General features: G+C 42.0%; 1 protein-coding gene across 6 annotated transcripts in view; it reads right to left on the bottom strand.

Moving 5' to 3' along the window:
• STAT5B (signal transducer and activator of transcription 5B) overlaps positions 1 to 19961 on the bottom strand; it is a 76263-nt gene that overhangs the window by 20563 nt on the left and 35739 nt on the right. For 3 of the 6 annotated variants that reach the window (XR_002336818.1, XM_021066240.1, XM_021066239.1), the window contains exons 2-5: positions 8520 to 8657; positions 5237 to 5393; positions 3107 to 3196; positions 1601 to 1775 (exon numbers count right to left, since the gene is read on the bottom strand). Coding sequence is in view for 5 of the 6 variants with exons in the window: in XM_021066240.1 (XP_020921899.1) it covers positions 1601 to 1775; positions 3107 to 3196; positions 5237 to 5393; positions 8520 to 8647 (550 nt within the window). In the remaining variant the exon portion in view is untranslated. 6 annotated transcript variants of the gene reach the window in all.

The following is a 19961-nucleotide window of genomic DNA, read 5'->3' as shown; positions in this document are numbered from 1 at the left end:
GAAGACATGCTAGAATCATCCCCCCAACATTTGCTCAACACCTGCTATGATTCATGGTCTCTAGTCTCTGGGTACAAAGATAAGAGACAGTCCTTTCTCAATGAATTTATATCCTAGGGGGGAAGACAGAGTTAATTAATTATATTAATATAGTGGGTTTTTTTTTTGTTTTTTTTAGGGCTGCATACATGGCAATACGGAGGTTCCCAGTCTAGGGATCTACCGGGAGCTGTGCACCACAGCCACAGCAACGCCAGATCCAAGCTGTGTCTGCCACCTACATCACAGGTCGTGGCAACGCCGAATCCTTAACTCACTGAGCAAAGACACACTGCGTCCTCATGGATACTAGTCAGATTCGTTTCTGCTGGGCCATGAGGGGAACTACAATAATATCAATATAGTTCTAAAATTGAGCCCACAGCCATGGTATCAGGTATCAGAGGAGAACATGGTGTGTGCCTGCATGGGTTGGTTGAGCACAAGCTTCTCTATAGTTTTGAACCGGGCATGGAAGCAGGGAGATGAAACTAAAGGTCTGTCTCGTTTTATTGTGGTTCAATATATTGTACTTCATGGATTCTGCATTTTTTACAAATTGAAAGTTTATAGCAATCCCGCGTTGAGCAAGCCCATCTGTGCCATTTTCCCAACAGCCTTTGCTCATTTCTTGTTTTTCATGTCACATTTTGGTAATTCTCAGGATATTTCAAAAATTTTCATTATTATTACATTTGTTATGATGATCTGTTATCAGTGATCTCTGATGTTACTACTACAATTCGCCAAAGGCTCAGATGATGGTTGGCATTTTTTAGCATGAAATATTTTAAAATTACGGTACGTAAATGGTTTTTTAGACATAATGCTATTGCACACTTAATAGACTATAATATAGTATAAATATAACTTTTATATGCACTAGAAAAGCAAAAAATTTGTGTGACTTCCTTTATGCCAATATTGCAGTGGTCTGGAACCAAACTACAGGTATCTGCCAGGAACGCCGATATTAAAGTCACACTACCAAACTCTACAAGGTCAACAGGGGGCGCTGATGGGACTCACATCCTCCAGACTGATACCCAAATACCACCAGGAAGAGGCGTCTTTGTCTTAAGGCTAACTGAGATGCACTAGTTGCTCTGCCTCAGGACTGCCTCTGAATAACCACAGAGAACATCAAAAGGTTGTAAAACACATCCCCCTGGCCCTACTACTGTCCCTGCTTAAAAAGTTTAACATTTCAATAAAGTCAGCATTTATTAAATGTCCACCATATACAAGGTACTGTCTGATACTGTTTGCTTTGTCTATGTGCTCCTTCCCACAACAAGAAATATCTTCCCTTGCAGACCAGGAGCTCCCTGGACCCGGGGAGCCCCAGTGAGACCCCAGGCGCTCCAGGGGCCAGCGCCTGTCTTCTCCCCTTCCAAAGCCTCAGCCTCCTGCACTGTCTTCCATGCAAATCATTCTCTGCCACCCCAGAGAGAGAAAAGTGCCTCTGAATGGAGAACTGGGTCTCTTCTAATCTGATCAGCTTCTTTGTAGTCCTCACTCCCATCCTCCAGACACCCACTGCCTCTGACGCCAGCCTCACCCTGGATCCTCAGGCTCTCTTGATACTGGATGATGAAGTACTCTTGAGTCTGCTGCAGCTTCTTCAACTCATTCTCCGTGTCCTGCGTGACCAGTCGCAGCTCCTCAAAGGTCTGGTTGATCTGAAGGTGTTTCTGGGACATGGCATCAGCGAGACTTCCAGCTGGAGAAGTACCCTGGAGACAGATCAGGAGGAGAGTGCAGGCAGTAGTGAGCTGGGCAGGAGGATGGGAGAAAAACTTAGGCCTCAGTCCCGAGGAAATGCTGATGCTCGCACCCACAACTGGGCTGAGACACCAAGAGCTGCATTTTAAGTCAGAGAATTGCAAATGTTACTTGTGAGAGTTGGGGCTGATTGGGGAAAGGAGGAGCTACAGGTGACCTGGCAGACTACAGCACCTTCATAAAGCATCTTCTACTGCAGTTCTGGCCTCTACTAGAGAACCCCATCTCTGGGTCCATCTGAATTCTCTCTGGAGACACTAGAACTCAACGTGTCCCAGGAGTTCCCTGGGTTGTCCTACTAATGATGATGGCCCCTCATTTCAGTCATTCGCTGACCCAATGCCACGACAGTGCTGGGTGCTAGGGACATAGGAGGGGACAAGGCTATGGGAACACACATCATCTGTGTCCTCCCTCAAGACCTTCTTGTGACTTAGGGAAGAGGGTGAGCCTCTCCCAGGGGGAGATCCCACATGAATTTAAAGGGGCGGCACCAACAAGGGCTGTGTGGAACCAGCCACTGAACTGCCCTGGTCTGATCTATTCCTTCAACAGCTGGTTGAGACAGGGATGAGCAGAGGCTGTTCCTAAGTAATCTCACCTGACTATAAGCATGCCTCTCCTCAAATATTATTCAGTTGGGGTTAAATTATTTTGCACTTGTTCACATTGTTCGTTGGTTTGCTTTGGCCGTGCCCGCAACACGCAGAAATTCCCAAGGCAGGGATTTGAACCTGTGCCACAGCAGTGACAATGCCAGATTCTTTAACCACTAGGCCACTAGGGAACTCCTTGGTCACACTGTTTTGCCATCGCGATCTTGTCAAGGTTTTCAATCAGTTAAGACAGGAGAGCAGTCTTCTATTTCCTTTGTGCCCCTTAGGACAACGTTCTGTTTATAGAGAGACCAGCGGAGACACACTGACAACTTTTTTTTTTTTTTTCTTTTTTTTGCTTTATAGGGCCACACTCATGGCATGTGGAGGTTCCCAGGCTAGGGGTCAAATCAGAGCTACAGCCACTGGCCTACACCACAGCTGCAGCAAAGGAGGATCTGAGCCATGTCTGCGACCTACACCACAGCTCACGGCAACACCAGATCCTTAACCCACGGAGCAAGGCCAGGGATCAAACCCTATTTCTCATGGATACTAGTTGGATTCGTTTGCCCTGCGCCACAAGAGAAACTCCCCACACTGACATCCTGACAGAGTTGGGTCCAGAAAGAGCTGGAGAAGAAAGGACATCCTAACTCCTCTCCCCAAGCCCACGGGACACTCACATTGTTGGCTTCTCGGACCAGCCTCTGTTCGTTGTACAGAATATGGCGGATGCAGCGGACCAGCTCCATGGGGCAGCGGTCATACGTGTTCTGAAAGAATCCGAGAGCAGACATCACTTTGCTCCACTCCATGCTATGGTGTCGAACCTTACCTCAGAGCAGGGGCCCAGATCTTACAATGGAGGAGGCTCCTGGAGACACGATGGTGTGATCTTGAGAAAAGCTGCTCCCCCAGTGCCAGTGGGGACACCCAATTATGGGAAGAAGGGAAACTCATTTTACTTCATGCATCTTAGTTTGCTTAAAGTACGGGGCCATGCTTGGAAACAGGATAAATAAATTTCAGAAAGGTCATATTAGAAGAGAAACTCGACACCCCTTGACTGGAAAATCAAAATTACTACCACCAATGAGGGTAAGATGGACACTGTATGTCTCTGGATGTGATATCCTGAGAAGGACACAACATTCCTTTTCAGAATTCTGAGCAGGGATGTGTAACCTGAATCTGATCATGAGGAAACTTCACACAAACTCAAAATAAAGTACATTTTTATCTTTAAAAAGAGAGGAGCTCTGAGTTCCTGCTGTGGCACAGTGAGTTAAGAATCCAACTGCAGCAGCCAATTCCCAGTCTGGCACAGTGGGTTAAAGGATCCAGCATTGCCACAGAAGCAGCATAGGTGGCAGCTGTGGTTTGGATTCAGTCCCTGGCCTGGGAACTTCCATATGCTGTGCATGCGGCCACTTAAAAAAAAAAATAGAGGAGCTGAATTATCTTAAAATGTCAGTGTAACAACGTAAAGGCAAAGAGTGACAGATGGTTCCATATTAAAGGAGATCAGAGAGACATGGCAGCTAGATGCAATATGTGACCTTGAACTAGATCCTGGACTGGAGGGGGAAAAGTGCCCTAAGGGACTTTCTATTTTATTTTTATTTTTTTCTTTTTAGGGCCGCACCTGTGGCATATGGAAGTTCCCAGGCTAGGGGTTGAATCGGGAACTACGGCTGCTGGCCTACACCACAGTCACAGCAATGCCAGATCCAAGCTGCATCTGTGACCCACACTGCAGTTTGCAGCAACGCTGGATCCTTAACCCACTGGGCGAGGCCAGTGATCGAACCCACATCCTCATGGTTCCTAGTTGGATTTGTTTCTGCTGCACCATAATGGGAACCCCTCTAAGGGACATTATTAAAGTCAGTTGGCAAAATGGAACTTTATAGATGGAAGATTACCTAAAAGTATTGTATTGATGTTAAATTTCCAGAAGTTGATAACCGTACTATAATGACCTAAGAAAAGGTTCAGATTCTTGGAAAATGCACACCGAAGTACTTACTAGGGGCAAAGGGACTTGACACATGCAACTTTACTCTCAAGCGATGAAAAAATGTATGTGCGTGTGCTTGCGTTCACATTCGAGTCCAGAGGGAGAACAGGATAAAGCAAATGTTAACAACAGGTGAGACTCTGAGCAGACGTAGGGTTTCTTTTTATCGATCTTGTAACTTCCTTTCTTTTTCGTTGGGCCTTGCAGTAGCTTGATGTGGGATCTCAGTTCCCAGACCAGAGACTGTACCCGGGCTGCAGCAGTGAAAGCACCAAGTCCTAACCACTGGGGAGCTCCCACAGTCTTGTAACTTTCTATAAATTTCAAATTATCTTCAAATAAAAGGGTTTTTTTATTTTAAAAATTAAAAAAAATTTTTTTTTGCGTTTTAGGGCTGCAGTGGCTTATGGAAGTTCCCACGCTAGAGGTCTAATTAGAACTACAGCTGCCGGCCTACACCACAGCCTCAGCAACACCAGGTCCAAGCCACGTCTGCCAACCTACACCACAGCTCACAGCAACACGGGATCCTTAACACACCGATCGAGGCCAGGGATCAAACCCGCAACCTCATGGTTCCTAGTCGGATTCATTTCCGCTGAACCACGACAGGAACTCCCCAAATGAGAAGTTTTTAAAAGGCACCTACAACCATAAAACCAAACAATAAGAACTTTATACGGGGCACAGGTGACTGAACAACATTGGATTAAAGAAGAGAATGAAAGTCTCTGCATGCAGGACGAGCCCTTCCAGGGGAGGGAAGGAAGGGTGGCCCGGAGCTCACGCCCACCTGGAGCTGCGTGGCGTAGTGCCCCAGCTTGATCTTCAGTAAGAACCCATCTTCCCCCACTTGGTGCTCTGCCTTCTTCTGCAGCTCCTGCACCAGGCCCTCCAGGAGCTGGGTGGCCTTAATGTTCTCCTGTGGATTATCAAGATCTATTGAGTCCCTAGGGGAAAAAAATTACATACATATGTATACATACATGCACACGAGCCTGTATAAATGCAGCCTCAAAGCATCACTCCTTTTCTTTGGCTAAAGTGATTTCTTTATAATGCTCACTGCAAACTTTAGGACACAGTCCAACTCACATTGACTAGATACCTACAGTAATCTATTCCTAATCCACCAGTTACCTTAGTGGAATCCACAGTGTGTTTTTTTCTTTTTTCCTTTGCAATGTATGGCCCTTTCTCCTACTGATTTGCTCTGGTACTTTGCTATTTGCTTCTGGAATGAAGGGGAAAGGAAAGTGCTTTGTGTACTCTGAAGGAAATAAGGACTCTGATAATTTCCTATTTATAGTTACCCCTTCAAGGGTGTAAGGGGGCAGAGGGTCAAGAATGTTCTACATGTTTTTGCTGGCCTTGACTAGTTCTAAGTGTTGCTAATTTCACATAAAGTATTTCTTTTCTCTTTTTCTTTTTCTTCTTCTTCTTCTTTTTTTTTTTTTTTTTTTTTTTGCCTTGCCCACGGCATTCAGATGTTCCTGGGCCAGGGATTGAACCCATGTCACAACCGTGACTCGAGCCACAGCAGTGACCACGCTGGATCCTTAGCCCGCTGAGGCACCAGGGGATTCCCATAGAGTATTTCTTAAGTAAAGGCAGATGAAATGACATTTATTGTTATTTCTGAGGAGCCCTGAAAATGGAATATTAAGACAGAAGATGCCTAGGTTAGACATTTGTATCACTGGTTTCAGATTTGGGACATGCAGACGAGGCTAACACCTCCAGTGAGCCAGGGAAACCACTCCATGGACCTCTTATTAACTCAGAGCCACTTAACTGGTGACAGGGGTTGGGTGGTCTCCCTCTCTTCCTTCCTTCCTTCCATCCCCCACCATTCCCCCATCCCTGAGACTCTTTTTTTAAACAACTTAAGCAACAATTGCTATTGGGCAGTGTGGAATTACTTAACTCAGCTCACTGAAGAAACCAAACAGCTGTCAGATTGAAATAGCATTCATTACTGCTGGTGGGTCTGGAGCCAAACGAGATCTGGTGGGAGCTGAGCAGCTCTGTCCTCTCTAAACACTCCTGAAGTCAGTTAGCAACTCATTTCAGAGGCACCGACAGGTACACCAAAACATTAATAAATTACTTCATCAGATAAAATGCTCAAATCTATACTTTTGCAAAGGCAGTAGAGAAAACCAAATTTTATTTATTTATTTTGCTGCTAAAGCGTTATTGTTTCCATTTGGTCCAAGACTTGGGAGCGGGCTCCAGGGTGGTTAAAACGGTGCCTTGCGGCTGCAGAGAGGGGCTTCTGGCAGAAGCCCAGGCACCAGAGGGGCTCCTTGAAGGCCACTGGGCTCCAGAGGCTCCTAGTCGTGGAGAAAGCCAAATTTTAAATACGAATGTGCTATGTACTAAGTAAACTATGTCTAAATAAAAGGCTGGAAGGAATGAAGGCAGCCTGGCACCTGTGTTTCAACTGGCAATAATGCTCCTCCTTGGAGGAGCCCACTCTTAAGAAGGGCCAGTCTCTGAGCAAAACTCATGTACATCAAGTACTCCTGGTTCTTGTACTTGAAAACTTAATTCTGTGCTAAAAAACCAAAAAACAACAGCAAAAAATCTTAGCTTCAACATGAACAACTGAAGATATTTTAATGAAAGTTTTCATATTCTTACAACCAAAAACAAATAAAAGTCAGGTTTTCCTTGATATCAACACAAGACTTTTAACATTCGTTCAGTAAGAAGACTGCATGGGAAATCTACCAAATACAATTCTAGATCAACAGAAACTTCCTACCTATGTTTTTCTGAGCTCTCCAAATCTTTAAAACACAAAAGAAAATGAAAAGGAAATGGAAAAGGACTAAGCAAGGTACAGTTGATATGCTCATACTTAGCTCCTTATTTTCTCACTTAATTACGTGAGGCTGAGATTTTTGAAAATTGCCTAGAAAATTGCCTTCCTTTGGTGCTCTTCAGCTTTTGAACAGAAATCTGCTACTAGCACACGACTGCAATTATTCCGAGGCAACATTACTGATGGGTGTACAGCTCTCCCCAAGCAGTAGCATAAAGGCTGGTTTCTCCAGGGCTCTGGCAACAAGGACCCCTGCTCTCATGCCACAATGGTGGAGGCCTGAAGTAACTGATGAAAATGACAGATCAGACTGAGACTGGTAACCAACCAACGCGTGCTCAGGCCCCGAGCAGAGCAGCAGACAGCTTGCTGCCTGGTGGGCAATAAGGTTGTTGATTAAAAAGCTTTGTTGTCAGTCCACTGTACTCTACTAATTCTAAAAGAATTTAAAAACAATTTTCCCCTCGGTATATAAACAGTAATTAGGGAAATAAAAAAAATAAACATGCTTGTTAAATCTGCCACTAAGACATAAACATTGTTAACGTTTTGGTGTGCTGTCTTTTAGTCTTTACATGTGTGTGTATATATATTACATATAAATTTGAAAATACCAAAGTCTCTGTTGTGAAATTCATTAACAATACACCTTATAAAGGAGTTCCCGCTGTATCACAGCAGGTTAAGGACTCAGCATTGTCTCTGTGGCAGCTCAGGTTCGGTCCCTGGCCCGGAACAGTGGGTTAAGGTTCTGGTGTTGCTGCTGCTGCAGTGTACTCTCAGATGCAGCTCAGATTCGATCCCTAGCCCGGGAACTTCCATATGTCTCGGGTATGGCAAAAAATATATACTTTATTCAATTTCATGCATATGCATACTTATCTACCCCATTAATAAGCACTAAATTCTTTGTGGATAAGGGCTTCAATGTTTTCATATGAAGTCTACTAACTACAACACTGCCAGGCACTCAAAACATAATTGTTAATTGTTTTTTACTAGCAGCAATACTCTAATGCTTTTAACCAGAACTTACTATTAAAGGAAACAAATCCTATTTCAAAAAAACCCCAATAGTTATTCCATCTTTCAAAAATTTAAGATGGAATTAAATATCTTTTCAGGGGTCGCATAATTTTCTTCTCAAATATACAACTTTTAGAGGCTTCATTATGTTACCTTTCCAATAAAATTTCAATATGCTTGTGCTTCACAAAACATAATGCAGAAAACTTTGCTCACTTACCAAGCTTGGCTTTCAATCCACTGGGATAAATAATGCCGCACCTCGATGGGGAAATGCTGACCATACAGTGCTTGCATCTGATGAAGGGCATCTCCTTGGAGCTGCTGGGCTTGTATCCACACAGCCATGGTTTACAATCTGTTAAACAAACAATTAGTGGTTTGGGTTTTGTTTTTTTTTTCCTTCCCCCTTTTAAATCCACCAGAGTAAATATTCAGTTATAAAGGCCAGAGATAAATGTATTTAAGCCCTTTTTGGTAGACTAAAAATCAGCATTCTTTTTTTTTTTTTTTAAATGGCTGCACATGGCATATGGAAGTTCCTGGGGCAGGGACTGAATCCAAGCCGCAGCTGCATTATGTAGCAGCTGCAGCAACGCCAGATCCTTTGACCCACTGCGCTGGGCTAGGGATTGAACCTGCGCCTTCACAGCGACCCAAGCCGGACTCATAACCCACTGCGCCACAGCAGAAACTCCGAGTTCAGTATTCTTGAACTGAATTTTAGCTTTAACATGTTTTCAAATGTAGACATTCAGTGTGACCATGGAAAGGTACATAACTGGGTCTATGAGGCTTTGACTATAAAACATACTGAAGTCCTATAAGCAAAAGTATAAATCCATCATTAAGGGAAGAACTGCCTATAGCTTTGATATCATAGACATATTCTTTCTTTACTTTTGTTCCAAACTTGAAGCAATAGCAAGCAGCATTTCAAGACTAATGATAAATAAGTAGCACAGGGATTTTTTTTTTAATCTCTTGTTTTAAAATAAATAAATCACTTGTTTTTAGATTTGGTATTTTGACTTTTAAAAAATGCAATAAACAGGAGTTCCCGTCATGGTGCAGCGGTTAATAAATCCGACTAGGAACCATGTGGTTGTGGGTATGGTCCCTGGCCTTACTCAGTGGGTTAAAGGACCCGGTGTTGCCGTGAGCTGTGGTGTAGGTTGCAGATGTGGCTCGGATCCTGTGTTGCTGTGGCTGTGGTGTAGGCCGGAGACTACAGCTCCAATTCGACCCCTAGCCTGGGAACTTCCATGTGCCGTGGGAGTGGCCCTAGAAACGACAAAAAAAAAAAAAAAAAAAAAAAAAAAAAGCAATAAACATACTACCATTTTGAAAAAGACCTAGTATGGGAGTTCCCTGGTGGCTCATTGGGTTAGGGATCCAGCACTGTCACTGCTGTGGTTTGGGTTACTGATATGGCTCAGGTTCAGTCCCTGGCCTGGGAACTTGCACATGCCATGGACCCAGTCAAAAAAAATTTAATTAAATTTCTAAAAAAAGACCCAGTAAAAGAAAAATGAAAATAATGAAAACATGGATTTAACCTTATGTATTATCACTATTTATCTAAGCAGTAATTATTTGTACATAGAGGGCACATATTTATCTGAAAAAATAACCCCAAGGTTCACCTCCTGAGTTATTGCTAAGGAATTTATGAAGCAATGTTCTGTTAAAATTTCAGCATTTAAAAATCTTTCAGCCATAAAAACAATACACTCCAGCTAAGAGTTAGAAATAAGAACCATTATATTCCAAGCGTGGGTAGGTTTTTAAAACATGCTCTTGATTTCAGAAAAACAGGCTTTATAAAATTATCATTATGCCTTTTCAGACTCACCTGAGAATTTTTATGTGTTCGGCAGAAACTCTCTGGGATTAACCAGATCATGACAACATGACTTTCACATACACAAAGGGGACTCACGACTGAAACTTGCTCTAGCACTATGATCCATAATGTGGAATTTGGTGTAAGGCAGGGATGTATTGAATCTTACCCAAAACAGTGTGGCTACTGATTTGCACAATGCTCCTAAGAATTGTGTTATAGTCGAGGTCCAGTGGATTAGACCTTGATTTTGTGGAATACCAGAGACCACACAAGGGTGTTGGGAAACAAAAATCCCTTCTCTGTCAGTTGTAGCTGTCCGATCGCATAACACACAGCTATTTATGGGACAAGGGAGTTAGCCAACAATGAGGTGTGGGGTGGGTGCCAGTCACCTATTTTAGCCTCGTGCAATGCTACAGAACACTTGAGCAGTATACGGTTTTATTTAAGGCTTTTGAGCATTAAGACTGGGATCACTGTAAGATCACCCAAGACATCAAATTTCATTGGCTGAGGGTTTACTAGGAGAAAGACCTAGATAAAAGAGCTCTCCCCAGAAGTAATCCCACATCACAATCAAACATCTGGAAGACATTAATTGTACAATATAATTTTTAATCAAATGACTCATATCCCAAGATTCTGGAAAATTGGAACAGATAAAAGCATGTTCTTTGGACCAAAGGTAAAGAGATGGATGGGATGGATGAAGGTGCTTTGGCAGGAGTGATAAGGGAATGAAGAAAAGAATTCAGGTATTAAACTCTTCAAGTGGTAAGGAATTGGAAAGAAGTAGGACTTTGCCGAAGCTCTCTTTATGAATATGTGAATGATACCAACAGATACAAAAATTTTCTTGCAACCTGCATACATTAGCCAAATTGACCCAAGAGACAAAAGAAGCAAAACTGGGGAAATGCTTATCTCCTCAGAGACTCCTCAGTGCCCCCAAACACAACAGTATACTGTTCACTCTATCCTCTCAGTCTGCTTTATTTTTCTTGATATCATTTATCACTTCCTGACATATATCATACATTCGCTTACTGACTTCTCTCTAGGGTGGAAGCACCATGAACACGAAGACTTCGTTTTGTTTACTACTCTTTCCCTGGGGCCAAGAACTGTGGCTGACACATAAGCATTCCGTAATTTTTTTGTTGTTCCATAAATAAATGTATAGACACAATTGGGTCCAAGCTATCAGGTCTTTTCAAAGTCACTGTGGAACAGATCTCACTATGAAATATCAACTCAAGAAAATGAAATAGACTTCATAATTTGGATGAGTCTGTATTAACAATGATCTGTTTCTTAATTACTTACAGCGCCATCTGTAATCTTCCCTTTTAGGTTTTGTCGATTTGTTTTTGTGTGTCTTCCCCAAAGAACTCTCAGAATAGAAAGTGAAGAGACACCTTTATTCACCACTGTGTCCCCAGTGCCTGCTACAGTGACCTGCTATGTTAAGTCATCAATAAATATTTGCTGAGTGAATAAATACATAGCAAATATTTAGTAAGTATCTCATATGTCCTGCTGACTTAGCATAACTCAAGGAGTCTATTATTTTTTTTTCTGTTGTTGTTGTTATTGTTGTTGTTTTGCTTTTTAGGGACCCACCTGCGGCATATGGAATTTCCCAGGCTAGGGGTCTAATCGGAGCTATAGCTGCCAGCCTACACCACAGCCACCGGCCTACACCGCAGCCACAGCAACACCAGATCCAAGCCATGTCTGCAACCTACACCACAGCTCACGGCAATGCCGGATCTTTAACCCACCAAGCAAGGCCAGGGATCAAACCCGCAACCTCATGGTTACTAGTTGGATTCGTTTCCGCTGCACCATGATGGGAACTCTGAGGCATCTATTATTGTTTTAAGAAAGAAATATTATGGTTATATGCCATATAGGTAGGGGTACTATATAAACGTCACATTATTTTGTCAAGTTTTATATTAGTTTTTTTTTTGGCCATACCCACAGCATGCAGAAGTTCCTGGGCCAGGGATCAAACCCACGCTGCAGCAGTGACCCAAGCCATAGCACTGACAACACTGGATCATTAGCCTGCTGAGCCACCAGGGAACTACTATGAGTTCCTAGTTTCTCTCAAAGAGTGGAATGCTAGAGTTCCTGTCATGGTGCAGCAGAAACGATTCCGACTAGGAACCATGAGGTTGTGGGTTTGATCCCTGGCCTTGATCTGGCCTTGTCACTTGCTCAGTGGGCTAAGGATCTGGCGTTGCCATGAGCTGTGGTATAGGTCGCAGACTCGGCTTAGATCTGGTGTGGCTTTGGCTGTGGTGTAGGCCTGCAACAACAGCTCTGATTAGACCCCTGGCCTGGGAACCTCCATATGCCATGGGTGCAGCCCTAAAAAGACAAAAAGACCAAAAAAAAAAAAAAAAAAAAAAAAAAAAAAAAAAAAAGGATATGCCAGAGATGTTGCTAAATATCCTACATTGTGCAGAAAAGCCTCCCCCCCCCCACACACAAAAGAGTGGAAGGCTGAGCCCATAGAATTTTTTGGAATATTTTTTTATGAATGTACCACGGTAGTTACTTTCTAAAATGCCATTTGAAGGAAAATAGCTGGTAAATATAAGGTGGTAACCACCTTATTTTGATAAACACAATATAATTTAATTTCTCTACAAAATAATGCTTTGATAGACGTGGAAAGCAGGTTTTGCTTGCTGCTGGTCAAAAGTGTAAACAAAAGTACACTGAATAAGAGTTCTGTGTAGCGAAGTGGTTAGGGATCTGGCGTTGTCACTGCTATGGTTCTGGTCACTGCTATGGCGTGGGTTCGATCCAACCTGGGAACTTCCACATGTCCTCCTGCCTCCAAAAAGGTACACTAAACAGTGTAGAATCATTTTTATTTTAGTTTTTTTTCATCTTTTGTCTTTTTAGGGCCACACCCACAGCATATGGAGGTTCCCAGGCTAGGGGTCCAATCAGAGCTGTAGCTGCCGGCCTACACCACAGCCACAGCAACGTGGGATCTGAGCCTCATCTGTGACCTACACCGCAGCTCATGGCAACGCGGGTTCCTTAACCCACTGAGTGAGACCAGGGATCAAACCTGTGTCCTTATGGATGCTAGTTGGGTTCGTTAACCACTGAGCCATGATGGGAACTCTTTGTTTTACTTTTTAACTAAGAGTTATATACACATGGAATATGAGATGGCTTACTGAGATTATCATGTGATGATTTAAAATATGAGGTTTAGGAAAAAACTTCCTCCACCCTCAATTGTATCAACAAAACCTAGAATTTAAGTAATGCTTTTCATGTCCTACACACATTACTCGGCTCAGCCTACACCTGGCATCAGCTGACTCCCTGCCCTTCCTCACTAGTTCTCATCCAGCCACGGAAGCCACCCCACACATGCAGTGACCTCACATCTGTCCTCCGCACATGCTCTCTTCTGCTTATTTACGGGCAGCTCTGTCTTCAATGCGTGATGTTCTGACAAGGGAAGTGGTTTGTTTCTTTGGTAAATCATCGCAGGGGCTTCTCTAGAGACTGGGAAATGGATTCAGAATCTTATTTTTAGCCAAAGACGAGAACTAGCTGAGCTTTGCTTAGCTGCACTCTTATTGTTCATAAGCATTCCAACAACCCAAAACAACCCTGGACGTAGAATCCTGTACTTTCTGAAAGCACAAGAGATCTACATTGACCTCATACACTGGGATATATCCCAAATAAAGCGGATCCTCAGGCACTTGGGAAAAAAAAGGTGGGGGAGGGGGTTTTAAAGTCTAAAACTCATAATGTTACCGGCTCTGTTAACGAAAAAAATGATACAAGTGGGATTTAGGGATAATTTTATCTTAATAATAAATACGTTTTATTAGATGTTTTCCCTTTTAAAAGTAAAATATAAACCTTTGTTTAGAAAAAAACAAAACCAAAAACACTCTCTGGAGTTCCTGTTATGGCACCATGGGATCAGCAGCATCTCTGGAGTGCTGGGACCAGCACAGTGGGCTAAGGATCCAATGTTGCTGCAGCTGCAGCACAGATAGAAACTGTGGCTTGGATCTGATCCCTGGCCTGGCAACTCCATACATCTTAGGGTGGACCAAAAAAAAAAAAAAAAAAAAAAAAAATCACTCTCTCTGAAGACTTCTAGAACATGGTACCCAAAGTAGTGCCATAGCTAAACTGTCAGGGAGGAGAAGCAGAAAACATGACAACAGAGGGTATACCTGCCACCTGCGAGAATGAATTCTAGCTTGGGGTGGGAGTGGGTGGTTAACGTGTGTGCAGAGATTTGTTTGCTGGATTCATGAGTATAATTTAAAGCATTTTATAATTCCTATTCTCCACCCCACCACAATCACTGCATCCTAGGACTCAGGTCCCTAAAATGGGTGTTCGAGTTCTGGAGATAAGGGCAAACTCACCTAAATAGAGTTCTATAAAATGTTTAACCTCTTAAGACTCTTTGTGCTTCAGTATCCTTATTTGTAGAATGGGAATAATAATTCTTATGTCTCTCAGGGGGGTGTTGTAAGAATGAGCTAAGGTGGGTAAGGGCTTAAAACAGTGCCTGGCTCATTAGTAAATGTTCAATAGTATTCTAACTTTTACAACCTTTAACTTACACAGATGTTAAGTTCCTTTTCCCCAACTCCAATTTTAACTGACTTCAATGAAGTACCTTTCCAAAGTCAATGCTCCACAAACAGCCCTTGCTTTCTTTCTCCTTAACCAATATCCTGCATATAAGCTTCACCTTCCTGTGAAAGGCTGGTATTCCCATTTCGTAATCAAAGTCACTGGCACCAGGACGTCCACAGGTGAGAACTCACGGAGCTGGTGGGAAGGCACTGGCCAGACTGTTCCCTCATCTCTGAATGCGGGAATTGAGAATTGTGACAGGCAGTGTAATGAGAGCAAGGCTGCTGTAAGTATACTCAACTCGAAAATAGAACACCCACTCAGAGGGGCTCTTCTGGCAAAGAAGACTAAGCCAGCAGGGAGCTATGGCTTGCCAATTTCTTCCAAGGAATATCTGACTCCTACTAATCAAAGAAATTACTAGCAACAAATATTTGGATTCACCTAATAAATAAATTCCAAAAATATGAATGAAATTGCATTGAAATAACATTATTAGTGTTATTATCCACCATCCAGATTTATCACTTAAGGTCATTTACTATCACCTACTGAACCATTGCTCCATTATCTAATAACAATGAGTGCTTTTATGGATCTACTCATTTAACCCTCACAACAAGCCTAGGAGGTAGGCCCTATTATTACTTCCACTCTATAGAGGAGGAAATTGAGGCTCGGCAAATTAAACAGGATTGTAAAATGATGTAACAACTTTCAAAAACCATCTGGAGGTTCTTCAAAAGGTTAGACACACGGAGTAACAATATGACCCAGTAGTTCCACTCCTAGGTATATACCTAAGAGAACTGAAAACATATGTCCACAAAAACTTGTACACACATGCCCATAGCAGCATTATTCATGAGAGCCAAAAGGTGGAAACAACTCAAATGTCCATCAGCAGATGAATGGATAATAGGGACATGAATGGAAACATAGATTAAATGGAATATTATTCAGCTATAAAAAGGCATGAAGCACTGATGCCTGCTACAATCTGGATGAACCTTGAAAACATGATTCAAAGTGAAAGGAGACAGATTAAAAAGAAGGCCACATATTGTAAATTCTATTCATACGAAAAGCCCAGAAGAGGCAAACACATAGAGACAAAGTAGATTGGTGGCTACCAAAGGCTGGGGGGATGAGCAGTGACTTTTAATGGGTTTCTTTTGGAGGTGAACATTTTGCCCCAGGTCCCACACCGCTGAGTGTTACTATCTGGGCTGGATCTGGGCAGGTTTGCCCCAGTCTGTACTCTACCACTGCCATCATGCTGCCTTTGTCCCAAGGACTTATGGTAGTAGACTGTCATATGCTTCTTTGTACTTTTCTGCATGTTTGTTATATTTCATAACTTAATGAAAGAAAATGAATGAGAAATTAGGATAAGAAATCTAATATTGTGAGGCTCTGATTTGGGCAAAGGCTTGGGTTAGTTGGCAGATGAAACAGGAGATGTATAAACATTGCTTCTGATCTGAAAACCAATCCAATCTGGCAAGGAACCAGGATTCAAAACTGTTAATCATAGCAGCACCATTTAATGACTAAAGGACTTTGGATAGAATACAAAGAGCAGACTCCCTGATTGTGTGTTTACTGCTTTGCTATTAATACATGTATTCAATGGTGGTGATTACCTAGCAGGAAGAACTTGAAGGGAGAGAAAAATATTAAACAGTAGCCATAAAGGATTAAGACTTTGTTCATATTAAAATTGGCCTAACATCAAGTAAGAAGGTTAGAGTAAAACTATTCCATCTAGAAGTAGGTCAACACCATTGCCATCTGCTCTCTAAAAAAAAAAAAAAAAAAAAAAAAGTCTAAATACTATAAGCAATCAGGAAGGCAATTCTCACAAAATCAGATGATTAAACAGATGGGAAGAGAACAGAAAAAGAATAAAAGTATTTAGCTCACAAAGAAACAAACAAGGAAAGATGTGCCAGGCAACAGACAGATGATAACATTCTGGGAAGCCAATCAGTCATAAATCTTTACATCACAGCTGAATCATTACATATTACTTTGGGAAGAAGAGAGAGGGGGCGGGAGGGAGGGAGAAGGGCTCCCTCCTGTCACACTGGCCTGCAGCTTGAATGTGTGTACGTTATCATTATCTCTGTGTTGAAATCTATTAAGCAACTTGAACAACCCACTTGGGAAGAAGCTACATCAATAACATTTTCCAGATAACATTTACTATAGCCCACAAAACAACGACCATCTGTATTACAGAAAAATGAGATATGATCCAAGGCTGCCATGCAGCCCCACGGTAGCCTCAGAATTTCTAACGAAGATTGAATCTGTACCCATTTTATACTGTTAATCAAGCCCAACTCCTCTTAGGAAGTATCTCTCAAAAAGGTCGAATCTTTGAGTTCAGGCAGTAGAAATTCCTCAGCTACTATAACACTGAGTTTCTGTACCATTTAAATGAGAGACAATCCCTTCCCTACTGAAGTTTTTCTTTTCAAGGCAATGTATCAATAAACCTACACATGCTCCCAATATTTTCCTCATTAAAGTTCACAGCCTCCCTCTTACCACTGAGAATTGTAGCATTAAGTTTTCACTTAGCAAAATTTGCTTTGAAGAGCACCTTGCACTAGGGTCAACTGGGGACAGCCATTAGTTAAACAGTGTGATATATAATAGTGAGAAACTGAAAATAACCTAAAAGTCTGAAATAAGAGATGGTTAAATGATAACATATTAATCTGATGGAATACTATGCAACAATGTAAATGAAATATAAAGGCTACTTTTTTTGTCTTTTTGCCATTTCTTGGGCCACTCCTGCGGCACATGGAGGTTCCCAGGCTAGGGGTCAAATCAGAGCTGCAGCCACTGGCCTACGCCAGAGCCACAGCAACTCGAGATCTGAGCTGCGTCTGTGACCCACACCACAGCTCACGGCAACACCGGATCCCCAACTCACTGAGCAAGGCCAGGGATCGAACCTGCAACCTCAGGGTTCCCAGGCAGATTTGTCAACCACTGAGCCACGACGAGAACTCCTAAAGGCTATGTTTAAGTAGAAGGCCACAAACACGTTTATTAGAAGTATGAACAAAAAAAATATTAAGCGGAAACTGTATACAATAGGTATGCCAGAGGACACATATCAGAGAAAGGTCACCGAGAACTATAAACAGTTGTTACATTTAGATGCAGGATATTTGGTACAATTTTTGTAAAGTTTTTGGATTTATTAAATTTTTTTTGAAATGTAAAACCTGAAATATAAATTTAATAATTATGGGCAACTGGTACTATCCACTATCTCACAGGAATCAAGCATAAAGGGACATGCAGAAGACATATGGAGAAATATTTCCCAACATGACAGTATTCAGATTATGGCACTTTCTTACAAATTAGGTAGTATTTTTTTTTCCTTTTTCTTTTCTTTTTTATTTTAGGGCTGCACGTGCAGCATATGGAAGTTCCCAGGCTAGGGGATGAATACAAGCTGCAGCTGCCAGCCTACTCCACAGCCACAGCAACGCAGGGTCCGAGCTGCATCTGCGACCACAGCTCACAGCAATGCCAGATACTTAACCCACTGAGCCAGGCCAGGGATGGAACCCTCATCCTCATGGATACTAGTTGGGTTCGTTACTGCTGGGCCACAATGGGAACTCCCAAATTAGGTAGTCTTGATTTAAGTGGGGCATGAAATAGTTATACATTTTTTTAAAGAAATGCAATTCTATCAGTTTCAAATTTATAGCAACTAATGTTTTTTCAAGTACCGAGACTATTAATACTAAAATTAATTTGTAATTTTGACATCTGTTTTTATTTTATTTAAATCCTCAAAAATGCCTTGCACTTCATATTATTCTTGTGTTTAATAAACTCTTCTTTTAGAAGTAGTAAATGGCACGCAAAATATTTTAAGTATTTTCTGAAGTCCAAAAGAAACAAGTATTTATGTCGAGAGTATATAAAAAAGATTAACAAAACTTTGGTAAATTTTGACTTTGAGCAATGAATCTGTGGAAATTCATTAGATACTATTCTTTATTTTGTGAGTGTTTGAAAATGCTCATACCAAAAAGTTCAGAATACCAAAAGAAAAAAAAAGTAAACTAGAACTTAGACCAGGTTGAAGACTAGTGATCTCAGAGGTAGTAGGCTTTGAAATCAGGAGGTTTTCTTGTGATTTCTGGGGAAAAATGTGGAAAGTAGAAAAAAAATTGAGAAAGTCATATTTCAAGAAAAGAACTGATATATCCTTAGATTCACATTTGGTTCTTTTTCATCTCTGACATGACTAAGCAACAGTTCCTGCAAACTTGTACCAATTGTAAATAGAATGAAATACACAGAAAACCACCTCCAGGTGTACAAGAATTCCTTTTTTAAAAATCATATTTCCTTGGACTTCCTGTTATGGCTCAGCGGAAACAAACCTGGCTAGTACCCATGAGGATGCAGATTCCATCTCTGGCCTCACTGAGTGGGTTAAGAATCTGACTTTGCCATGAGCTGCAGCTTGGATCTGGTGTTGCTGTGGCTGTGGTGTGGGCTGGCAGCTGTAGCTCCAATTTGACCCCTAGCCTGGGAACTTCCATATGTTGCACCTGCGGCCCTAAAAAAATAAAAATAAAAACTATATTTCCCTTACCCCTAACGACACACCTGGGTATACAACTGGCCTAGGTGAAGGTCCTTAATAGTTCCAGGATGACAATTCAAGGCCTGTAGAAGACTACAGTTACAAGATCAGCTCCCAGAAAGCCTTACCCATTGGTTACCAACTTCGCTCCTACTCAAAGGCCAACAGAACTGGGTGGGGTGGCGGGGAATCTTCCTGTTTTATTGATAGCCAGAACCTACACCTAAAGCCAAAGTAAGGTTTGCACTTCCTTTTGGATTCTTTGCTATTTCAGCAAGGTTGAACAGATCAGGCCAGGTTCTAAGAATGGAAAAGAAGCATGGAGGGGCCATCTTACTAAAGAAAGACCTGATATAATTCTCCTAAGGTTTCTCTCTTTTATGTGCATCAACACTAATGCTTACTCAACAATCTTTACGATTAACAGTAAATCTAGGAAAGAGACCAGTAATATGTTGGAAAAGCACACATATCCACTGAACCCAAACTAAATGCAGAAGAATGTGGTATCCTGCCCCCCTTTTCAGGTA

The sequence above is a fragment of the Sus scrofa genome, chromosome 12, assembly GCF_000003025.6.
Source record: "Sus scrofa isolate TJ Tabasco breed Duroc chromosome 12, Sscrofa11.1, whole genome shotgun sequence".
NCBI classification, from domain to species: domain Eukaryota; kingdom Metazoa; phylum Chordata; class Mammalia; order Artiodactyla; family Suidae; genus Sus; species Sus scrofa.
This window is presented reverse-complemented; position numbering and strand designations above follow the sequence as displayed.